The following is a 22,264-nucleotide window of genomic DNA, read 5'->3' on the forward strand; positions in this document are numbered from 1 at the left end:
TCCTTATTTTGTTACTAATAAAACCATCCATAAAGACCTAAATGTTCCTTATGTAACCGATCTAGCCCGAACCCGATATTATTCCTTCCATTATAAACTCCCTAACCACCCAAACCCACTAGTTTCTAACCTTGCATCCTCTTCCATTCCTGACAATCCTCCGAGGCGCCTGAAAAGTGATGACCACGAGACCAGCTAATGTAAAGTGTCATTAGAGTGCTACCAATGGTTTTACCAATGGTGGGTTACCAATAAATAAATATTAAAAAGAAAAATCTGTTTTATAAAGCTGTTACTGTCTTATCCCATGGTTGTTAATCTACTATTTTTTGAATTAATTATTATATATATTTCTAAATTTGTTAGTATATTATTTATTTTTAATTTTATGCTTTCTGAATGATGGTTGTTAACTTTTTTGTTTTATAGTGAAAATTAGGTCAAAACGTCGGCAGGAATAAATAATTTTTTGTTTGTTTGTGTTTTATTTTGCTCGACCGTCTTCTCAACTTATTAATCTACGGCCAACTATCTACACCTAATCCTAAACACCTAGTTCGAATTTTATATATGTACAGTATATCATAATTTAGGGTAGATAACTGTAACATTCCATGATTCTAGCGCACTAAGCGGAGTATATGTGAACTAACTATCGTATCTATGCTTGGAGGAAGGAGCAGTATACAGGTTGTACGCTTCTAGGAGGATGAGGCCAGAAGGCATTAAGGGGAATTAAAATAAAAATCGCGTTTCTCAAAGCACGCTAACACTTTTTTTTTTAATATTAATTCTCAGTCAATTTTTTTTTATAAAAATTTTTTTTTACTAATTTATTTATTGCTATTTACAACTTTATAAATATATATACATTAAGTAAATTTGCTGTAAGCGATATAATGACATGATACAATTACAAGTGGAGAATCTACCCATTGATAGAAATACAAAAACATTTTTAGAGGAGAAGATATCGAGGCCATCTTCTTTTCAGACGCCTAGGAGGTTTATCGTGGAAGGATTGGTATCTGGTTCTAGCCAAATCGGCAACATATGGGACATTAGTCCTGATGGATGATTTGATTTGTGACAAAGTAAGGAGCATTAAGGATTTTGGCCAATGAGGATTGGATTTGGGAGGAATTTGATGGTTTTGTGGAGACCCATAGCTCAACTCCGTATGTCCAGATAGGCCTTATAATAGTCATGTAGATCAGTCTTTTCTAATGGATTGTTAGTTTATACCGTTTGTCTAGTAAATGTTGTAATAGTCGGAATCGACGAGCAGTTTCCTGTCTTTATAAATATTCTTCAAACTCATTATTTTGAGAACAAACCTAATTCTGAAGATGAAATAATTTATCGTTTGCAAAACCCCAAGTAATAAAAATTAACAATAAGTCAAGTGATAATATAGAGATAGTAGAAATTATAATTATGAACTGCTTTCAGCAATGATTTTAAAATTGTATAAAAACTATAAGCTCCGCTCAATTTCAAAAATATTTTGGTAAACTTACAATCGGTTTAAATTTAATTAAAAAAAAATAATTTAATCTATGAGGGAAGGTTACATGCAGGGATGAGAAAGGTTTGTTTTGGTTTCAAACGATTAGCATTTTCGTTTATGAAAATAGAAAAAGTCCCCTTATTTAATTCTATTGTTTTAGCAAGTTGAATATTGTTCCTACTCAGATGTATTTTACCCTACTTCTGTTCAAGCTCAGTTGCATGTGATTAATAATAAAATATTATTTTAACAATCTTCTGCCGGTCTACTTAGGAACGTGACGGCCGTGCGGGTTGGGGTGCAGGTCCCAGTGCGCTCTGTTCGGAACGTTATGGGTTCGATTCCCACCTGCGGCAGTTAAACATTCATTTTTCGGCGGTACCGGAATATGAACACTCCAGGTAGCCGTCTGGAGTTGGCCAAAAGGACCACTAGGCCCACCTGCCGGATTCCACACCAAATACAACTACTTTCTTCAAGAATTATATATACAAGTTTATTCTTTGTACAGTTTTACTTCCAATCCAAAATGTTCTCAGTTCAGTAATTGATTTAAGACAGTTAAAAAGGTACAATAACGTCCAAACAAATTATGATAAATTTATGTAATAACAAGTATTAGAAACTTCGTTTTGGTGTTTTCTAAATTTTCCAAAAAAAGGACTTAGAGTTATATATTAATGTATCAACATAATTTATTAAGCTCGGATAAGGATTTCTTTAAAATCATCGACGCCTATAAATCAAATCAGGACATTTATTCTTTCTCCAAGGCTGGTTAAGATATAGCTGTGAAGTGTCAGTTGTAAAAGAACCAATTATTCCTCAGGGTCCAGTACGTTGGTCATAAACAAAGGGAAGGTTTAGTTCCCAAAGGTCATGCAGTATTGATTTCAGCTCAAGTGGTATTTATCTAGAGACCAATTTCAAAACTTATCTTTCGATTCGTAGCTCGAATATTTTCGATAAAGTATGATTTGTTTTGTAAGTTATTGAGTTATTTAATATGAAATGTCCGTTTTTATTATTCCAGAAATTCAAAGTTGGATTAGTGGTGTCCTGTTGTTTATTGCATTTAGATTTACAGAATATAATTATTCTCTTTTTAATGATAATACTAGCTGGCCCGGCAATGCTTCGCTATTGCTATATTTTATTAATTCATAGTTTGTTACAAATTATTGTATTTAATTAAAATTAAACATTTAAGTATAACTTATTATTATGATTTGTTAACAAAAATTAAACCAATATATGCGATCAGGAACGAAAATAAAATTTTTACTGTTTCTTAGACTGACTGACATCAAAGTGCGTTAAAATTTTTTTTTTAATTCCTGCAAATAATTCAAGATGAAAATTTTCCAATATTTAATATCCTTAAAAAATATTTTATAGCAGTTTGAGACGACTCTAAAAAAATAATATTATTTGCTTTTTCCTAAAAAAAAAAAAAAAAAAAATATCGTTGAAATACTATACCCTAAGTAAAATTATGTTTTTATAATTTTTTGTAAATATCATATAGCTTAATGGAATCAGTGATATTTTTTTCATATTCTTCGGAAAGAGATGGATTGATCAATATACAATAAAAGAGAAAAAAAGGTATACGTTCTGAGCAAAAAACCAAAAACGTTGAATTATGTTCATAAGTTTTTTTTATACTTGAAAATTCGGGGATTTATATAAATATAGATTTACTATAATTCCAATTTGTTAAACATTATTTAGTATGCCATCAAATATAACCATGGAAACACGAAATTATCGACTAATTTGTTTTTTTATGAGTTTAAACTTGGACACTTGGCATCCAAGCTGCATGAAACGTTTTTACCAAAACAATTTAATTTCAATTATGACTTTGTTAATAATTTTAAATTAAATTTTGTTTATTGCTCGTCGATTCCGACTATTACAACATTTACTGGACAAACGGTCTAAAATGGCAATCCATTACAAAAGACTGATCTAAGTGACTATTATAAGGTCTTTCTGGATATACGGAGTTGAGCTTTCGGGCTCCACTAAACCATAAAATTCCTCCCAAATTCAATCCTTACAGTCCAAAATCCTTCGTAAAATCCTTAATGCTCCTTACTTTGTCACAAATCAAGTCATCCATCAGGACCTCAATGTCCCATATGTTGCCGATTTGGCCAGAAGCAGATACCATTCCATGATAAACTTCCCAACCACCCAAATCCACTAGTTTCTAACCTGGCTTCTCCTTCATTACCTAATAATCCTCCTAGGCGTCTGAAAAGAAGATGGCCTCGAGTTGTTTTCCTCTAGAAATGTTATTAGAGTTATATCAATGGGTAGATTCTCCACATGTTTGTATCATATCATTATGTCACCTACAGCAAATTAACTTGTTGTATATATTTCTATACAGTTGTAAATAACAATAAATAAATTATTAAAAACATTTTTTTATAACTATGGAAAAGGCATTTGCTAATAATATTCCTATTTTTGTTGATAAAATTGTAAATTACATAAATTTTCCAATATCTCTGGTAGCGATCATTTTTTATTAACATTCCTACTTTTGTTGACAAAATTGTATATTACAATTATTGTAAAACTTTTAGGATATTTCTGGTAGCGATCGGGATCAATAAATGTTAATAACGCTTTACTAATAACTGTTGTAAATTTATTTTGTACAAGAATAGAAGTTTGAAACTTTATTAAGCAAATTTGTATTGAAAGTGATGAAGTGTTTGTGGTGGGGGCTAGTTTAGTTTTCTGTCAAAAATTCTGTGTGAAGTCCATTGTTTCAAAATTCAATTATGTTAGTTTTCATTATAGAATGGTTAATGAAGATAAATAAATTAAAATTATGAAGAAAGGACGTGAAGATAATGGCTCATTTAATATCAAATTTCCATTTTTATTATTTCATAAATTAAAAGTGGGATTAGTGGAATTTTGTTGTTAACTACCTTTATTTTAACAGATTATAATATTTTCTTTTTGGGACAATTTTGTTTTTCAATGGTCCCGATTCAAAATTATAAAATTAATCTAATCTAACCATGCTTTCTCCTGGCCATCACCTTTTAACAATATAAACCATACAATAGATTTGGGAAATGTTTTCTCTTGTTCACCTTCTACAACTATGTAAATTTCTCAATAGATTACTTTTATATCACTTTAAGTCAATTTTATTTCAGTTAAATTTCTTCGATATAGTTCACACATAATAATCCAACCAGCACATTCCAAAGTGAATTAGTGATTGACTATTGCCTGTTGAACAGATTCAATACTTAGGACTCCATCTTGACAAGAGACTTACTTGGAATCCACACACAAGACTGAAACGACAAGAAACTGCTCGTAGATTCCGATTGCTACACTTACTTGACAAACGCTCTAAACTGCCCATTCGCTACAAAAAATTAGTATAAACTACGATAATCAGACCAATTTGGACATATGGAATTGAGTTCTGGGGCTCCACCAAACCATCAAATTCCTCCTGCATCCAATCTTTACAATCCAAAATCCTTGATGCTCCTTATTACCTCACAAATAAACTCATTCACAAAGACCTTAACATCCCATTCGTTGCAGATTTGACCCAAAACAGATATGCGTCTTTTCATTCCAAACTCCTAACCCATACTAACCCATTAATTCTTAATCTTTCATCCTTAACAATCCCTGATATTCCTCCGAGGCGTCTGAAAAGAAGATGGCCACGGGACCTTCTAATTTAATTTAATCTTTGAAGTACCACCAATGGGTGGTTCCTTCCCAAGATTTTCAAGTGTATATGAAATATACTACATATTTATCTATTGTATTATTTTGTACAGTTGTAAATTACATTAAATAAATAATTTAAAACAAAAATTAGTGATTGGCCTTCAGTTGAAGGTTTATTTGATACAGTGATTCTCAATGTGACGACAGATACATTATAGTAATATATTAATATAAGCAATTTAGCAATGTAATATATAGCATTATAGTAATATAATAATATAATAATATATAGCATTATAGTAATATAATAATATAATAATATAGCATTATAGTAATATAATAATATAATACTGACCAATGATGCTAGGACTGCCTGACTGTGACTAATCTGCGTCTGCAAAGCTTCCAGCTCCTTTTGTACGATGGTATACTCCTTCGACTCTTTCTCCACCTGCATATAAATTACATTGTCATGAAAGCTATTTGCATTGTGTAAATATAAATTGATAGTTAATTTATTAGCATAATTGTAATAGCAAATGTAATGTCAATAGCAATCAAGTTATGTAAATGATATCACCTCAGGTCCTGACCTAGTATTAGTTACCTCAGATTGGTTTGTATTGTATATCTTGTTCATACATAAACCATAAAGTGAATTATAATTTAAATAAATCAATTGGTGTTCACGTTAAGTCCTAACACTATTTATTATATCATCAACAGTTTTGGACGTTTCGGCCATCCTCAAAGACAATCTTAATTATAAATTTACATCTCACATCCAATTATTTAAAAACGTTTTGCTATTCTATCCAGATCATTAATTACATGTCAAATTTCCCTATTGTGTCAAAAATTCATTAATTTTTAAAACTTTTAATTTTAAATCAACTTAACACAATAAACTATCATATAAACAAACTATTCTTTTTTTTAATTAAAAATAGTTTTTTTTTTTTTTTTTTACAATAAAGTACAAAATTTGATATAAATAAATGTTTCTGATGCAATAGAGAAGGTTGTTTATTAAACAAAAATTAAACGTATTTTTTTTTTTAGAATGTTCAATGTTTATAACAGAAAAACGACTGAGAATTAATAGTAATTTAAAAAACCAATGTTAATAACAAAATGTGAGCACGCTTTGAGTAACTCTCAATTTTTTCTAGCTGATTCTTGCTCACGGGTTGTGGCATGAACTTTCAACAGTCAACTGTCATATATTGTTACGATTGCCATGGTGAAATAAAAACAGATCTGGATCTGCGTGGACAAGAGGTGTTACGGTTGTCATGGAAAAAACAAAACACGAGCGATATGTTCTGACGAGTGGGTTTTGTTTTTGTGAAGGTGACAGTTTGCTTTTGGAACACTTTACGATTGTTCAATGTGTTAATATATGTATTATGTATTATTAATTCAATGTGGTAATAGTTTAAAGGCCCTCTGTCTTTACTGTTTGAACCGAAAAATCACCATATGAGAAATGTCATCGTATGTTTTTTTTCTCAAAATTATGGTGTTCTTCTTCAATGGACGGTGATTAACACTAGAAGTGGGGTTTGAACTAAATTTTATTTTATTTTTTTATATTCACTTTTATACTCTTTTGGATAATAATGTAAATATAGTTATTAAGGTTTTTTTTAAGCATTTAAGTTAAGGTTAAGTTAACTTATAAGTTTTAATTGTTTTATTAATTGATAAGAATTCTTTTTTCTTTCTATCTACATATATTTCTTCTTATTATTAAACTTTTTACATTTAGTTCGGCTGTTCTTTCTCTGCTTTCAACTTGTTAATTTACTTATATATTTTTTTGTTGTTGTTCACGGAAAATTACGATAATTCAACAGGTGGGAGGTAACACCCCTAGGTTTTCTGTTATCTGCATGTAAAGATATTCGCCAGTGGTCATATTATATAAGGATATATTTCAGTTATATTTTGGGCATATTGTTTCGGGGTTTTCATTATTTCCAAGAAAAAATAACGTGGCGCCTAAGGAGCAATTTATTCTTTATTGTTTTGTCTTTTTTTCCCCTTTTGCGATTATATTTATTTTTTTATTATTTTCCTTTAACTCACCCCCTTCTCCGCTGAGCGTGAGCAAGTATAAACGATAAATATATAACTAAGGATAAGTCAAAATTTGCGGTTTTATAATGGCGTCCTGGATGCCACGCCTACCAAACGAATAGACCCCAATTTCTGGCGTCACTCGCCCTGGAAATGAATCGTCTCCACTATACGCCTTCCTCCAAGTTTATACATGAGGAGATGCCGGCTGTAGCGAACAAAACTCGATAAAGCTTTGGCGAAGGAGAATCATATAAAAAGAACCCTATCGAGGCAGGAGATGGCTGGAAGGCGGGCGTGTGGCTGGAGTTAGCTGATTTTACTCAACTTCAGTCTTTTATTGTTTGTTCCAAGCAGACATGGCGTTATTGCTTTTTAAAAATCTAATATTTAGTAGATTATAACTGAACAAAAGAGATAGTTTAATTTCATAATTGTTAATTATTTTTAAATCAGTTATTTATTGTGTCAATAAATAACAGGCACTTAATCTTGTTTAACTACTGACATGACTTTGCTTACAACTTTAACGATCATGCAGTGTTTAACAACCCGTAATGTAAACGGGTTTTAGCGCTACATGGACTGTCAACTATCACACCAGACCACTGTCATGACTGTAACTTTCAATAAGAGTATATTATGACAAGAGTTCCGATAGTTGTGAGCCATCTCCGAATTAAATAACATAAAGATCAGTGAAGACTAAAATGACTTTATTCTAACATATTTACAAGAACTACTATTACTATTACAGTGTGTCTCTCTTCTTCTCTAACTTAGCTATCTAGTCTAGGAAATATATATGAACACTTGAGAAGAGGGGGTAGGAAGAATAGTGAAATAGGAGAAGGGGTTTGGACCAATCAGATAATTTAGGAAATTAGGCGGAGCCTAGAGAGCCTATGAAATTAGAAGTAAATATCTGGGAGGGGGAAAAAGGCGTGACTAGAAGCAGGGTGTGAGGCTTCCAAGAAATAGAGTCATGATCCTGTGAGAACTAACTTTCATGTGTTAAACATAAAATAGTTAGACTGATGCGAGTCCATTGTGAGATGACAGCATGTACCTGCCTAAGTGTCAGCCCTTGCTATTGATATAGGATACTAAGGGCTTGAAAGGGCTATTAGAAGGGTCTCTGGGGCCTTCTTAGAACCTAGTCGTTTTTATTGGGTTTCTTTTTCTATAAAATTGAAAGAGAATGTGGACATATGCAACCATATGTCTAAAATGACATAGGTTCAGTTGGGCAAGGGGCAATTGTTTAAATTTATAATACCGGTTCCTTAACTTCCGTGTAATATAAGGGGTATTCACGACCTTCAGTTTAACATGTTAAAGTGTTTTTAATGGAGAAATATTGCCTTCTTTTAGCATGTTAAAGCAATATAACATTTAATATGGTTGAGAGTCTGTAAATAGCTCTGCTAATTGGAGAATGACGTCACGCAACAGACTAGCTGAGCTCTAAACCATTTTGTCTGTTGTCTTTTGATAGCTTAGTTACTCATAGTTCGTTTTTGATTTATGTTTTTTTTTTGTTCTGGACGTTTTTAAACTCTAAAAATTGTGAAAGTAATATGAGTGCAATATAAAATACTAAAATAAAACTATTTATTGTTAACTAACGTTTGGCCCACTTTGCAGGGCTTTGTCAGGGTCTTCAGGTTGAAAAAATACGACTGCAGTAATCATCTTTGTTTGAATCTGACAGCCCTGACAAAGCCTTGCAAAGTGGGGCGTAACTTTGGTTACAATAAATAGTTTCCTTCAACTATTTTGAAAACTATATTGACCGCCACCTAGACTATCTTCCTACAATCTACCTCATACGGTAAACTATCTATCTTCCAATGTAATTTTATGAATTATTATATTTTTAGTAAAACTAAGTATTGTGAACTTTTTTTTTATATCATAAAAGCAAATTGAATATGTTATAAATATGTGTATTTTTTACCATTCCCTTAAAAAAAAAGTGCATTTTGATTTTTAGTATTTGTTTGCTCATAGAAATTTATTTGTTACCTTTTCTTACACATTTGTCGTCCCCCACCTATATTACGTTTCCTCTTTTTAACTGTTGTTAAATAACCATGACACGGATTCGTTGGTTCGTATATATTTTTAACTCTTCCTATCATCATTTGTCATCACCCCCTCACAGGCTTTTTTCTTCTAAAATTTTTCTACTTTTTATTTTTTATTTTCACCCTCCCGTAACGTTTTCTTTATAAAAAACATTTAGTCATTGTTGTAACGGCTTTTTTAATTCTGAGTTTGACCGTCATTAGCGCTGTATCCATTAGGCGTTTGATCTTCCGGCGAACAGGTTCGTTTTTATTATTTTTTTATTTTATTTCCCCTTTCTTTATTTTACTCTTTATTTTCTCCACTTTTATCCATTTTCCTTACCCGCGTTATAAGTTTTGTACTGATAATTTGCCTCTTTATCATCTATTATTGTTACACATATTTTCTTCCTCTCAATTTTCATTTTATTTTCATATTTAAATTTTAAATTAATAATAACTAATATGTTCATACTTCTTTGCATTATATAACTTTATTTTTATTTCATTTCCTTAATTATGTTATTTAACCCACTTTTTCAATCACTTCATTTTATTAATTCTATTTTGTAAAATTATTCATTTTATGTGTAAAATTATTCTGTTTATACTTCCTTTTTATTTTTCTATACTTACTGTCGTTGTTATCTTGTTCTGTTTTAGCCCTGAAGAAGGCTAGAAACTCTAGCCGAAACGTTGGCACATTAAAATAAGTTAATCGTACTTATTTGTGTTTCATTGACCGCACCCCCAACCATCTCCTCATTCATCATCCACGGTCAACTATCTCTCATAATTAGAAATTTATTTGATGTCTTTAATGACAAGGAAATGGATGTTAGATTGATCTAGTATTATATTATATGGTACTATTTTCCTATTGAAATGCAAGTCTACCCTCATTTGTGGGAATATTATTTTGTAACAAGCGAAGAAAAGGAATCTATTTTGAATTCTATCATTTAATGTATTTTATTAGCCTCTTTGCACATTGATATCGTATAATGTGTACATGCATTTCTTAATTTATAACAAATTTGATCCTTTTTTTTCTCTCAATATTGAAAATTGACGGCGGTATCCTTGAGAATGGCCTGATGATCGAAACGTTGGAAAATTTTTAAAGAATAAAGGTTGAGAGAAAAAAAAGGATCAAATTTGTTTTAAATTAAGAATAAACTAAACCACTCTCAAAAAAGTGTACATGCATATTTAAACCTGAAGTGGAATATAATAAATAAGAGATTTTTAGTAGGCAAATGCACAATTAAAGTAATTCAAAATGCACTTTAAGGAATCTGATTTTCAAATATTGTACAAGAGAGATCTTCGTTTCCTCCAAGCAGGAGCTGGGACACATGATACAATTTCCAGCCTAGTGGTCCGCAGACATCTATGAGTTTGTAGCCACTGGACTAAATTGATATAGAAGTTCCCATCTTTCAAGCGAAATTCGGCAGAAACCACAACAGATCTAAATTTAGTACCTTTGGGTATTTTGCCTATGCGTAATTTTAAAATTTATTTTTTCGTATATACAGTTTCCCTATTTTGTAGAATTTAGGTTTTGTTAATTTTTTATTTATAATCTGTGCACATACCTAGTAAATGTATCGTACAAAAAAAATTTGTCATTTACAATAAAATTACAGGAGCGGTAGGGAGTCAGAGTCTTAACACTGGAAGAAGAAGAACTAAGAGTGAACTGCTTGCAGGGACTAGTCAGTGTTAAGATAGGCAGGACATGTGGCTCATCAAGCAATTCATCAGGACGTCTCTACACAACAAAGAATGCTAGTATAGTAGGCAAAAAACCACGCGAAGGGCCAAAAACCCAGATGGATAGACAAAATCAAGTCGTTTCTCCAGGTGTAGTCCTAAGTAACGGATCTATTCGACAGGAATAAGTGGGGGTATTATTAAAGGATACTGTGTTGCATGAAGTCATGGGTTTAGGAGGAAGGATAAATGTCATTTGGTGGGATTTATTGAAATCTAATTTAATCCTCAAGTTTTGGCACATTCTTCAAGGGTGATGATGCGAGATTGGAGGGTTTGGGATGTTCGCATATTTTTTTATATGATTTATTTATTGTTATTTAAAACTGTATACATATATACACATCAAGTAAATTTGCTGTAAGTGATATTAGGACATGATACAAACATGTGGAGAATCTTCAGAATTAAAAGCAGTGGCAATAATAAATTTTCACACAGAATTACATCGAGAATTTCTCAGAATCAATTAAAAAGAGCAAGGGTCTTATTCCTGTAGCATTTCCCTATAATTTGTTTGTTTACTCCTCAATCCATTTCTCTGTTTCCCCCTTCTCATGGTCCTTTCTCATCTTAGTCTTGTTTCACTCCCCAGTCAGCATTTAGACCTTTTCCAGTTAAATTGTTTTTGATTGTATTTTAACATGCCTAAAATTAAGTCAAAGTCAAAGGATTGCGCTTCCAAGTTGAGTTTCGGTTAAGTTGAGTTCGGTTATTCAGTTAAGTTATAAAATTAGTAATATATATTGTAGAATAATATAAAATTTAGAAATACATATTATTTACATATTTTAAAAAAAATATTTGACAATTTATTAGCACATATTTATGTACATATTTTGGATTTTTTAGCACATAAAAATCCTATCACTGAGTTATTATTGATTGCTTGGACCAACATCCATTTAAAAACAGAAAAAAATTCAATCTGCCTGTAGGAACTCATGCCTTTCAAAGGCCAATAGTACACAAAAAAATTACTATTAAATCGAAAACATTATTGAGAAATATAAATAATGTCACTCACTCACTACTTGAAAAGCCATCTGGTTCATGTACATAAAGGAAAATATTTAATTACAAATTTGGACAGTTCTTTGTAACTTTATATTTTCAGATATCATAGAGGTAGAGCTTGGAGCTAACATCAAAGACCGTCTAAATCAAAGCAACCCTGGGACATCCTTTGTAAATAAAAAAACTTTTTTTTAAATAAAAAAAGTCGTAATGACAAATCTCGTTAAATATTCTGCGAATGAACAATTGTTAAGAGCACTCGGAACCATTCAGTTATATCTTACAGTACAAGAGCCGGGAGAGAAAAAAGGCAGTTATTTCACCACAATTTTTGATTACTATAATGAAAACTGTGTATAATTACTAGTCAAAGTTGACGAGTTTGCTAAGTATAGGTAGGGAGAATAAGAAATGGTGGCTGTTTCAAAACGTTAAAAAAAATTATTTTTTCATTCGGAGCTCTATATCTCAAAAACTACCAACAACACTAACAATTTTAAAAGAAGGTTATTTAAATAAGAGTAAATTTGATGAAATATTAGCCCTAATAGAGCTATTTACTTTCAATAGTTCTCGAGATATAGCTTTTTAAAAAGCAAAATTTCTTTAAAATCTGCTGAAAGATTAGTAGTTAGTTAATTAATTTTGAGAAATCTATATCTCAGGAACTATGTGTCATATAGATGTCTATGAGAATTCAAATTAAAGCTAGTTTAACGTACTATAAAGTAGTTTATGACCTTCACCTTAGTTGGGATAGTAATTTTTATGATATTTCCTAAAAAAATTGATTTATTGAGTTGTTCGGACAATAAGTTTGAGTTTTAAAAAACTTTATTTCAGAAACCATTGGACGTACAGAAGTCTACCAGCACTCAAATTAAAGCTAGTTAAATTTAATATAAAATATATCTTTAAAACTATGAACACTAGAAAACTCACAGAGCATCATGTAAAGTAGAATTTTCTAAAAATTGAACCCTAAAAGATCTATATACGTTCAATAGTTCCCGAGACATAGTTTTTTAAAAAAGCAATATTTCATAGAAAATGCAATGAGAAATCAAAAGTTACTAAATTTATTTTGATAAATCTATATCTCAAAAACCATAATACGTACATATGCCTGATAGTACTCAAATTAAACCTAGTTAAACGTACTGTAATCTAGTTTATATTCGATAGTGTTGTAGTTTTCATGATATAAATAAAATAAAATAAATTGATTTACAGTTATCGCTGAACAATACCAGATAGAACAAGGAGCTTCTTAGAAGGCCTAGGTGTTAGCATTGGGGATATTGCGATCTTGGCGGAAAATATTATTTTGGACTCCCTGGGGATCATACACCATCACCTGCATGGGAATTAGCTCGGAGATTATTCTTTGTTTGATTTATTTGTTTTAATATGCGGACCTGTCGATTTGTGTGTTTTATTTTATTAGTATTATTATATATATGTATATGTTTTTATAACTTCTTTATCCATTCAAGTGCTTCCTGTAACCGACTTTTTATTATATTTTCCTTTTAATCTATGTGTTAATCTTATTCTCGTAAAATGAATCTATTTGTTTGTTCTTGGTAGACTGATCTACTGCTGTGACAATGAATGATGGTCTGATCTCACATTGCCGTCTAATATTGAATTTGTTTAGCGGGTCACTGAAGAGGATCTAGAAGGGTGAATTCCGGAGGGCGAATTTGTTGAAAGGGTGAAATTGGAGGAGCAGAAATGAGAAAGAAAAAAAGGAATGAATTGAAATGTTTGTATTTGGTGTATAGACCGAAATTGATGTGAAAGAAAACCTGTGGGTAAAAAAAATTGTTTTCTTTATATCATATTATACCATGTAATTATATATAATTTATATATGTCCGATTACGGATTCATAAGTATGCTGTGTGATATTACAACCTCATGTATTTAGGCAGCATAGACGAATAAAGTATTACTCTCCTATTCGGTTTAAATTTCATGTGCCAAATCTATATTTATATGTCAATATGATAAAAAATACTACCTCTACGAAGATATCTGTCTTAAATTACTTTAAAGTTAGTTCAATTACCTTTATTTTGAATTCTGGTAGACCTACTTCCTATTCTCCCGGAGATATAATTTTTCAAAAATCAATAATTTTAAACGAATAACAACAAATCAACATTTTGTCGAATATCTTGAACGCTACTACCTCTACGAATGATAAACTTCATAAACTACTTTATTGTACATTAAACTAGCTTTAATTTGAGTGCTGGCAGATATCTTTACGTCAAATGATTTTTGAGATATAGATTTCTCAAAATAAATTCTCTAAACACTGATTTTTCAAAGCAGTTTTTATGAAATGTTGCAACTTAAAAGACTATATCCAGGGAACTATTGAACATAAATAGCTCTATTAAGGCTCATATTTTAGAAAATTTACTCTTCTTTAAATAATGTTTTCTTAGGTTTTCTAGTGTTGTTGGTAGTTTTAAGAATATAGAGCTCAGACTGAACATTTTTTTAACGTTTTGAAACTGTCGCCATTTTGTATTCCCCTTAACTATACTTGGCAGATTCTTCAGTTTTGACTAGTAATTGTACATAGTTTTCATTAAATTAATAAAAAATTGGGATGAAATAACTGCCTTTTTTTCTCCTCTTAGGCTCTCGTAACCAAAGAACGGTTTGAATAACCCAAAAAGAGTTTTTCAAATCGGACTTGTAGTTCCTGAAATCAGTTCAAACAAACACACTCTTCAAGTTTATGATTTAGTAAAGATAACCAAATTACATCATCTTTTGTAAAGACAATTTTCATAATCTTGATTTGTGAATTATATAATGTACCTCTTCGTGATTTATTTTTGTTTACACTTGCCTTATCCACTTCAAGTATACTTGTTGAAGATTTTTTCTTCTTTATTTGAGAATCAATAGTAAAGTTTCTTCTCAATTTTATAGACAATAATATCTAATTAATGAATCTGAATAGAAAAAAGTGAAAAATGTTTATTAATGACTCCACGCAAGACCGTACCCTGGATCAAAACTAGGAGGAGGAGTCAGGACATTTCAGCACGGATTTGGAGAATGAAAGCAAAATTTTAAAAACAGTTTATATAATTGGTATAGTCGTTTATTATTTATTAAAATTAGAATCTCCTTGAAAAAAATTTTTTTTTTTATTAAATTATTAATTTGTTGAAACTCCTAAGGGGATGGGGGGAGCTGACTTCCTTTGGGTACGCCAATGACTCTACGAAGTATAAAAAATTAATTTGTTGTTGAAATCTAAGTGGAAAATTTATTTGACTACTTTTTGGCCGACTAATTAATTGAGGGAATAAATGTTAAACTGATTTTCGACAAATTTCTACCCCCCCCCCCCTAGTATGGAGGTATTTGATGGATGAGCTTAAATTACTCTTTTAATTTTAACCACATCAATCCATAATAAACTCCCTAACCACCCAAAACCACTCGTTTCTAAACTTGCTTCCTCTTCCATTCCTGGCAATCGTCCGAGGCGCCTGAAAAGAAGATGGCCTCGTGACCTTATATTGTAAACTGTTTTTAGAGTTCTACTACTGGGTAGTTTCTCTACATCCTGTATCATATCATTTTGGCATTATGATCAAATTTACTGGTTGTATTTTTTTATACAGTTGTAAATATCAATAAAAAAAAAAAATAAATAAAAAAAAAATAAAAAAAAAAATAAAAACACATGAAAACCACTTTCTTTCAGTAAATTATCAAACATGCGTCGTTGTTTTATTATTTATTTAACCCTTTTATGGCTGAGCTTGTTTTCACATATTTTGCATAAGTTGCTAAAGAATTTTTGAAAAAAAAGTACCTTATTAATTAAGTGTGCACAGAATCCTAATTATTTTCTTCAAATGTTGATGAATTTTCGTAATTCTTTCAATTATGTGCAAGGGAAATATCAAACTACTTAAATGAAACACAGTTTTTATTATAACTGTATTTATAGGATAGAAATCATTGGGCGTATCGATTAATTTCTAGTACTATAGGTTTGATGAGCAAAGAAGTAAAAAACAATTCAAAATATCACATAGGTTTTCAATATCGGCGTGTTTGGTTAACTGTTTTAGTCCGGGAATTTCGAAAAAAGTATTATTTTTGTCAGAAGGAAGTTGCACAAATGTACACGTCGAAAACAGTTGACTAATCTTCGGAAGATTCACTACTTTCACTACAAATACGCCTTCTATTTGTAAACATTTTTCACCGTCACTATTTTCATCAAGAGAAACATTTTCACGCAAAGATTCACAAGTGTTTTTATCATCACTACTTGACATTTTGCAGGTAGGAACCTTTACTTAAAAAAAAAAAAAATACAAAAACAATGTTAAATACACAGTAAAATATTTTAAATGGTTTTTTATAAATGTTATTAACTTATTAATAACGACATACATGCGCGCGCTAAGACACATTCGTACAAGTCCGATACTAATAATAAACTACGGAATAGTCGGTATTCCGACGCTCTGCACTTTATTAATAGAGAGTCGATTCACGCTCAAAGGGTTAATTATATTTACAACTGTAGATAACAATACATTTAATAAATTTGATCTATGATATAATGGAATGATACAGGTGTCTAGAGAAACTAGCTATTAGTAGCACTCTAATAATGTTTTTACATTAGAAGGTCTCGTGGCCATCTTCTTTTCAGGCACCTCAGAGGATTGTCAGGAATGGAAGAAGAATGAGCATTAAAGTCTTAATGTATGATTTTATTTGTGACAAAGTATCCTTACTTTGTATTGAGGATTTTACGAAGAATTTTGGATTGTAAGGATTGAATACGAGAGGAATTCGAAGGTTTGGTGGAGCCCCAAAGCTCAACTCTATATGTCTAGATTGGTCTTGTTACAGTCATATAGATCAGTCTTTTGTAATGTGTTGGAAGTTTAGACCGTTTGTCTAGTAAGTGCTGTAATAGTCGATTGATGGAAGGATATCTGTTTCGGGCTAGGTCGGTTATATATGGAGCATTAAGGTCTTTATGGATGATTTTGTTGTCTAAATATTAGTTTTGTATTAATAGTTGAAGAGAAATATTTTTCTAGAAAACTGATTTTAAGTAAGGATTGGTTACGAGAACAACTGGAAGGTTTAGTTGAGCACGAAACCACAACTCCGTATGTCCAGATTACAGTCATCAGTCTTTTGTAATGGATTTGAAGTTTAGAGCGTATGTCTATAAGTGTTGTAACGAGAAGTTTACTATCTTTTCAGTCTTGTGTGATGATTCCAGGTCAGTCGTTTGTCCAGTTGAAGCCCAAGTTAGAGGATATGTTCGGCAGGGGTAAGAGCAACATCATTAAAGAATACTGTAGAACAGTCGGTAGGTTAACGATGATGAGTAAGGGTGATTTGATGGGATTTGTTTTAAAACATGATATTTTGTGGCACTTATCAATTTCGATTAGTAATTATTCATAGATTTCATTAAAGTAATCAAAAATTGGTGTGAAATAACTGTCTTTTTTATCCTGTTGGGATCTTATACTATCTGTATTATAATAAAATACACAGTCAAACATGCTTAGTATATTTTAAATAAGGAATTGAGTCTATAAATAAAGAATCAACTATATAATATTTAGACTAAGTTAAGGGAGCATAATTTTTAAATCTATCATTTGATCCGTTACTTAGGACTACATCTAGACAAACGACTGACATGGAATCCTCATACAAGACTAAAAAGACAAGAAACTGCTCGTAGATTCCGACTATTGCAACATTTACTAGACAAACGGTCTAAATTGTCAATCCATTACAAAAGACTGATCTACATGACTATTATAAGGCCTATCTGGACATACGGAGTTGAGCTTCGGGGCTCCACTAAACCATCGAATTCCTCCCGAATCCAATCCTTACAGTCCAAAATCCTTAATGCTCCTTACTTTGTCACAAATCAAGTCATCCATCAGGACCTCAATGTCCCATATGTTGCCGATTTGGCCAGAACCAGATACCGTTCCTTCCATAATAAACTTCTCAACCACTCAAATCCACTTGTTTCTAGCCTGGCTTCTCCTTCATTACCTAATAATCCTCCTAGGCGTCTGAAAAGAAGATGGCCTCGAGATCTTCTTCTCTAGAAATGTTATTGGAGTTCTATCAGTGGGTAGATTCTCCACATGTTTTTATCATGTTACTATGTCATCTACAGGAAATTTACTTGTTGTATATATGTGTATACAGTTGTAAATATCAATAAATAAATTATTTATTTATAATAATACAGTATAGCTAATATACTTTTGTAAAAAAAAAAAAAAAAAATGATTCGACTTCTCGATAATAACCGTTAATCGATTTGTTATGATATTGAAGTCTGGATAACGCACGAGTATCAGAAGGCAAAGAGATATACAAGATGCAGACGGATCAATTCACACCTGTTGCTCCCAACACTAACAAAGCCGATGGGATTAGGACACAACTTTTTTAACAATTGGCTAAAACAAAAAGATAACTACTTCTGAAGAAAAACGTTTAAATAAAATAATTTTATTATTAAAATACACAATTTTGATCCAATATACTCTCAACTTTTATTTGAAAGTATATTAATTCAACATGTTGTTGAAGGTAGATTCTGTTATAAGTGATCTTTGTAAGTGGAAAAAGAGAAGATTATTTGTGTGAAAAAGTTTTAAATTTAAAGTATAAAACGTTGACATGACCAATTAGCCTGCAGATAAGATTTTAAAGAACATGACATCAATATTTAAGGTCTCCTTGAAAATGGCCTGAGGGCCGAAACGTTGGAGAGCTTTTTAAAATAAAAGTTGAGAGTATATTGGATCAAAATTGTGTATGTTAAAAATGAAATAAAACACCCTCAAACAATCATTATAATAAATCATTAATAAACGAATTTGTATCCAACAGAGCAAAAGTTAGCTATAGTTAAAACTAATAGCTAATGTTGCCATGGATACGACTCTTATTCATGAATGAACCATTGATAATAAATATCGTATCCATGGCAATTTTAGCTATTAGTTTTATAGTAGCCTAATTCTGGTATCCAAGTTAAGTCTCGAAGAACACTTTATTATTTCTTTAAACAACCAACGTTTCGTCCAACCTGGGGCCTGTTTCATAATAAAGTACAAACTAATACTATTAGTCTTGTCGATTTAACTTAATACAAGTACTCTGACTTGTACAATAGTAACTTGTACTTTAGTACTTTTTAACTCCTGTAATATCACTAATAGTCCTCCCTATTATGAAAAAAATAAGTATTAGTACAATTATCTAGTTGTTTCTAAACTTGTACTATGAACTAATACTATTAGCTTTCATCATGAAACAGGGCCCAGGCCTTCCTCAAGGATATCTATTAAATAACAGCTTTTATTATACATTCATTTTTAACGGACATTATTAATTATAAATTAGAATACCTTTGATATAAATTTAAACGTTATATCTAATAATTTAAAATTTTTTGCTGGTTATTCTGCACAGATGATTATTTTAAATAAATAAATAAAATTGTTTCAGGACTTAAATTGAATAAAAATTATTTTATTTAAACAATAATAAACAGTCTCAAAAAAGAGAAAATATAATATTTAAGACAAAAAAAAATTTAAATGAATAGAAATGAAAAACGTTTTCATTGAAATTTTTGTATTATTATTAAAAAGAATATCCCATTTCCAGTACACAAGGTTTCAGCCATACTGCAATTCACAAATAACAAAACAATAATTAAAAAATTAATAACTAATAATTAATTAAATAGTTTTTAAATATAATTTCATACATGATATAACAAATATTCTCCTTATTAGTCCACATTTAAAATACAATAATATCTATTGTTGTCAACCTTGCTAAAATACGATTTCTATAAAGATGATGGCCACAAGACCAGCTAATGTAAAATGTCATTAGAGTGCTACGAATGTGTAGTTTCTCTACACGCCTGTAACACTCCATTTTAACTATGATCAAATTTACTGAATCTGCTTTAATGAAGAGTTGTAAATGTCATGTTATATGCTATTAACTTGTATTAACTGTCCTAACAGCGTTCACAGACCAGGAGTGATTTTTTATTTTCATCACTCTCATTAATGTCCATATTTTTTTTTAATATATTTTTTTTATTACTGTATTTATTCTCTCTCTTTTTTTTTTACCTTACTTACACCGTACAATATCCATTAATGGTTGCCCGGAGCCCTTCTTCATTTCCAACCGTCGTATATTCATTCATAAATTTTTCAAACCAACTCCGTGCAGTGCGCTGGTCAAGGACACCTTCACCTTCATATTTAATAATTTCACGAGTTTCTTCAGTGGCTATGAAGTTTTTTTTCCAGTAATGCCTTAAAATTACAAGAATTTCGTAGAACACTGTCTTGTTTTTTCTTTGAAACAAATAACTAAACTAAGGATTATTTGAAGAAGAAGTCGAATGAGATTAAGCAAGGTTAGAGAATGCTCTAAAAGGATTATTAAGTATTAAAATAATAAATAATATTAAAATAACATTTCCAACGTCGTATATGCATTGATAAATTTTTCAAACCAACTCCGTGCAGTGCGCTGGTCAAGGACACCTTCACCTTCATATTTAATAATTTCACGAGTTTCTTCAGTGGCTATGAATTTTTTTTTTCCAGTAATGCCTTAAAATTAGGAGAATTTCGCAGGACACTGTCTTGTTTTTTCTTTGAAACAAATAACTAAACTAAGGATTATTTGAAGAAGAAGTCGAATGAGTTTAAACAAGGTTAGAGAATGCTTTCGAAAACTCGATTTTGATAAAACGGTCATTTTTTTTTATACACACCGAATCGGTCCGAGTTCAGTATAGGAGAGCCACTAAGGCTGAATTCGGCGTAAAATCAGCCAACTTCTTACAACAATGGTCCATCGATTCGGAAACAGAATGGTCGGAGAGATAGCATTCGTTCTATAAAGCTTCGACAGATAGCGCGTTCTACTGTTTTTCTCGACAATGGAAGGTCCACTTCATAATGTTACAATGAAATACCAAAAATAGATTTGGAAACATGTGAATGGATCTGAGCCCATATGTCAGGCATGTTTTCATGCAATAAGAAAAGTCGAGTGCTGCAAAATTAAATTTTTAATGAGGTGTAGATAGTTTTAAGCGACGTTTCGACCTGAGTTTCAGGTCTTCATCAGAGCTATAGAACAAAAGAGATAATAACTACATTTAGAGAAACATACAATTATAAAGGAATAATATACAAACACATTTAGAATTATACAAACTATTGAATTCAATCATAAATGATAAAAAATTGATAACTGATAATTAAATAGTAAAAAAAAATTAATTGATTGATAATCGTGGAATTAGATGGTAGTAGATTGAAAACGGTGAAAGATGAAATATAATATCATGTAGATAAGAAGCTATGTATAATATAAGATATGCAAGTAGTGTTTAAAAAACTGAAAAATTAAATAAATAAATTGAATCTACAAATTGAACACTATGACAGACAATAAAAAATAGTGAATGGCTTATATCGGATTTACAGTGTGAGCATCAACTTATACCAAAAATATAAATGTATATGTGTGTGTGTATATATACAACAGGAGAAGGTAGAATATGGAGACTGGGAAAAGAACAATGTAACAAATATGAGAACGAGAAAGGAGAATTCCACGATTATCAATCAATTAATTTTTTTTTACTATTCAATTATCAGTTAATTTGTTTAACATTTATGATTCAATTCAATATTTTGTATAATTCTAAACTTGTTTGTATACTATTCCTTTTCAATTGTATGTTTCTCTAAATGTTGTTTTTATCTCTTTTGTTCTATAGCCCTGATGAAGACCTGAAACTCAGGTCGAAACGTCGGCATAAAATAAATAAATATTGTTTTGTTTATTTATGTTGTTGCTGACCGCACTCCCGACAAACTTCTGCAATCATTAATCTACAGTCAAATATCTACACCTCATCGTATATTTATGTTCTTTCTTACATTTCATTATGTTGATTCAAATTGTATTTTAT

The 22,264-nt window shown here is 30.8% G+C and overlaps 1 protein-coding gene across 1 annotated transcript in view; it reads right to left on the reverse strand.

Moving 5' to 3' along the window:
• LOC106677165 (uncharacterized) overlaps positions 1-22,264 on the reverse strand; it is a gene marked incomplete at its 5' end in the record, with an annotated part of 298,497 nt that overhangs the window by 273,784 nt on the left and 2,449 nt on the right. The window contains 1 exon segment of the mRNA XM_067049284.1: positions 5,592-5,687. Within this exon segment, the coding sequence (XP_066905385.1) occupies positions 5,592-5,687 (96 nt within the window).

This window comes from Halyomorpha halys, unplaced genomic scaffold (assembly GCF_000696795.3).
Source record: "Halyomorpha halys isolate HHAL.00 unplaced genomic scaffold, Hhal_1.1 Scaffold89.1, whole genome shotgun sequence".
Classification (NCBI taxonomy): domain Eukaryota; kingdom Metazoa; phylum Arthropoda; class Insecta; order Hemiptera; family Pentatomidae; genus Halyomorpha; species Halyomorpha halys.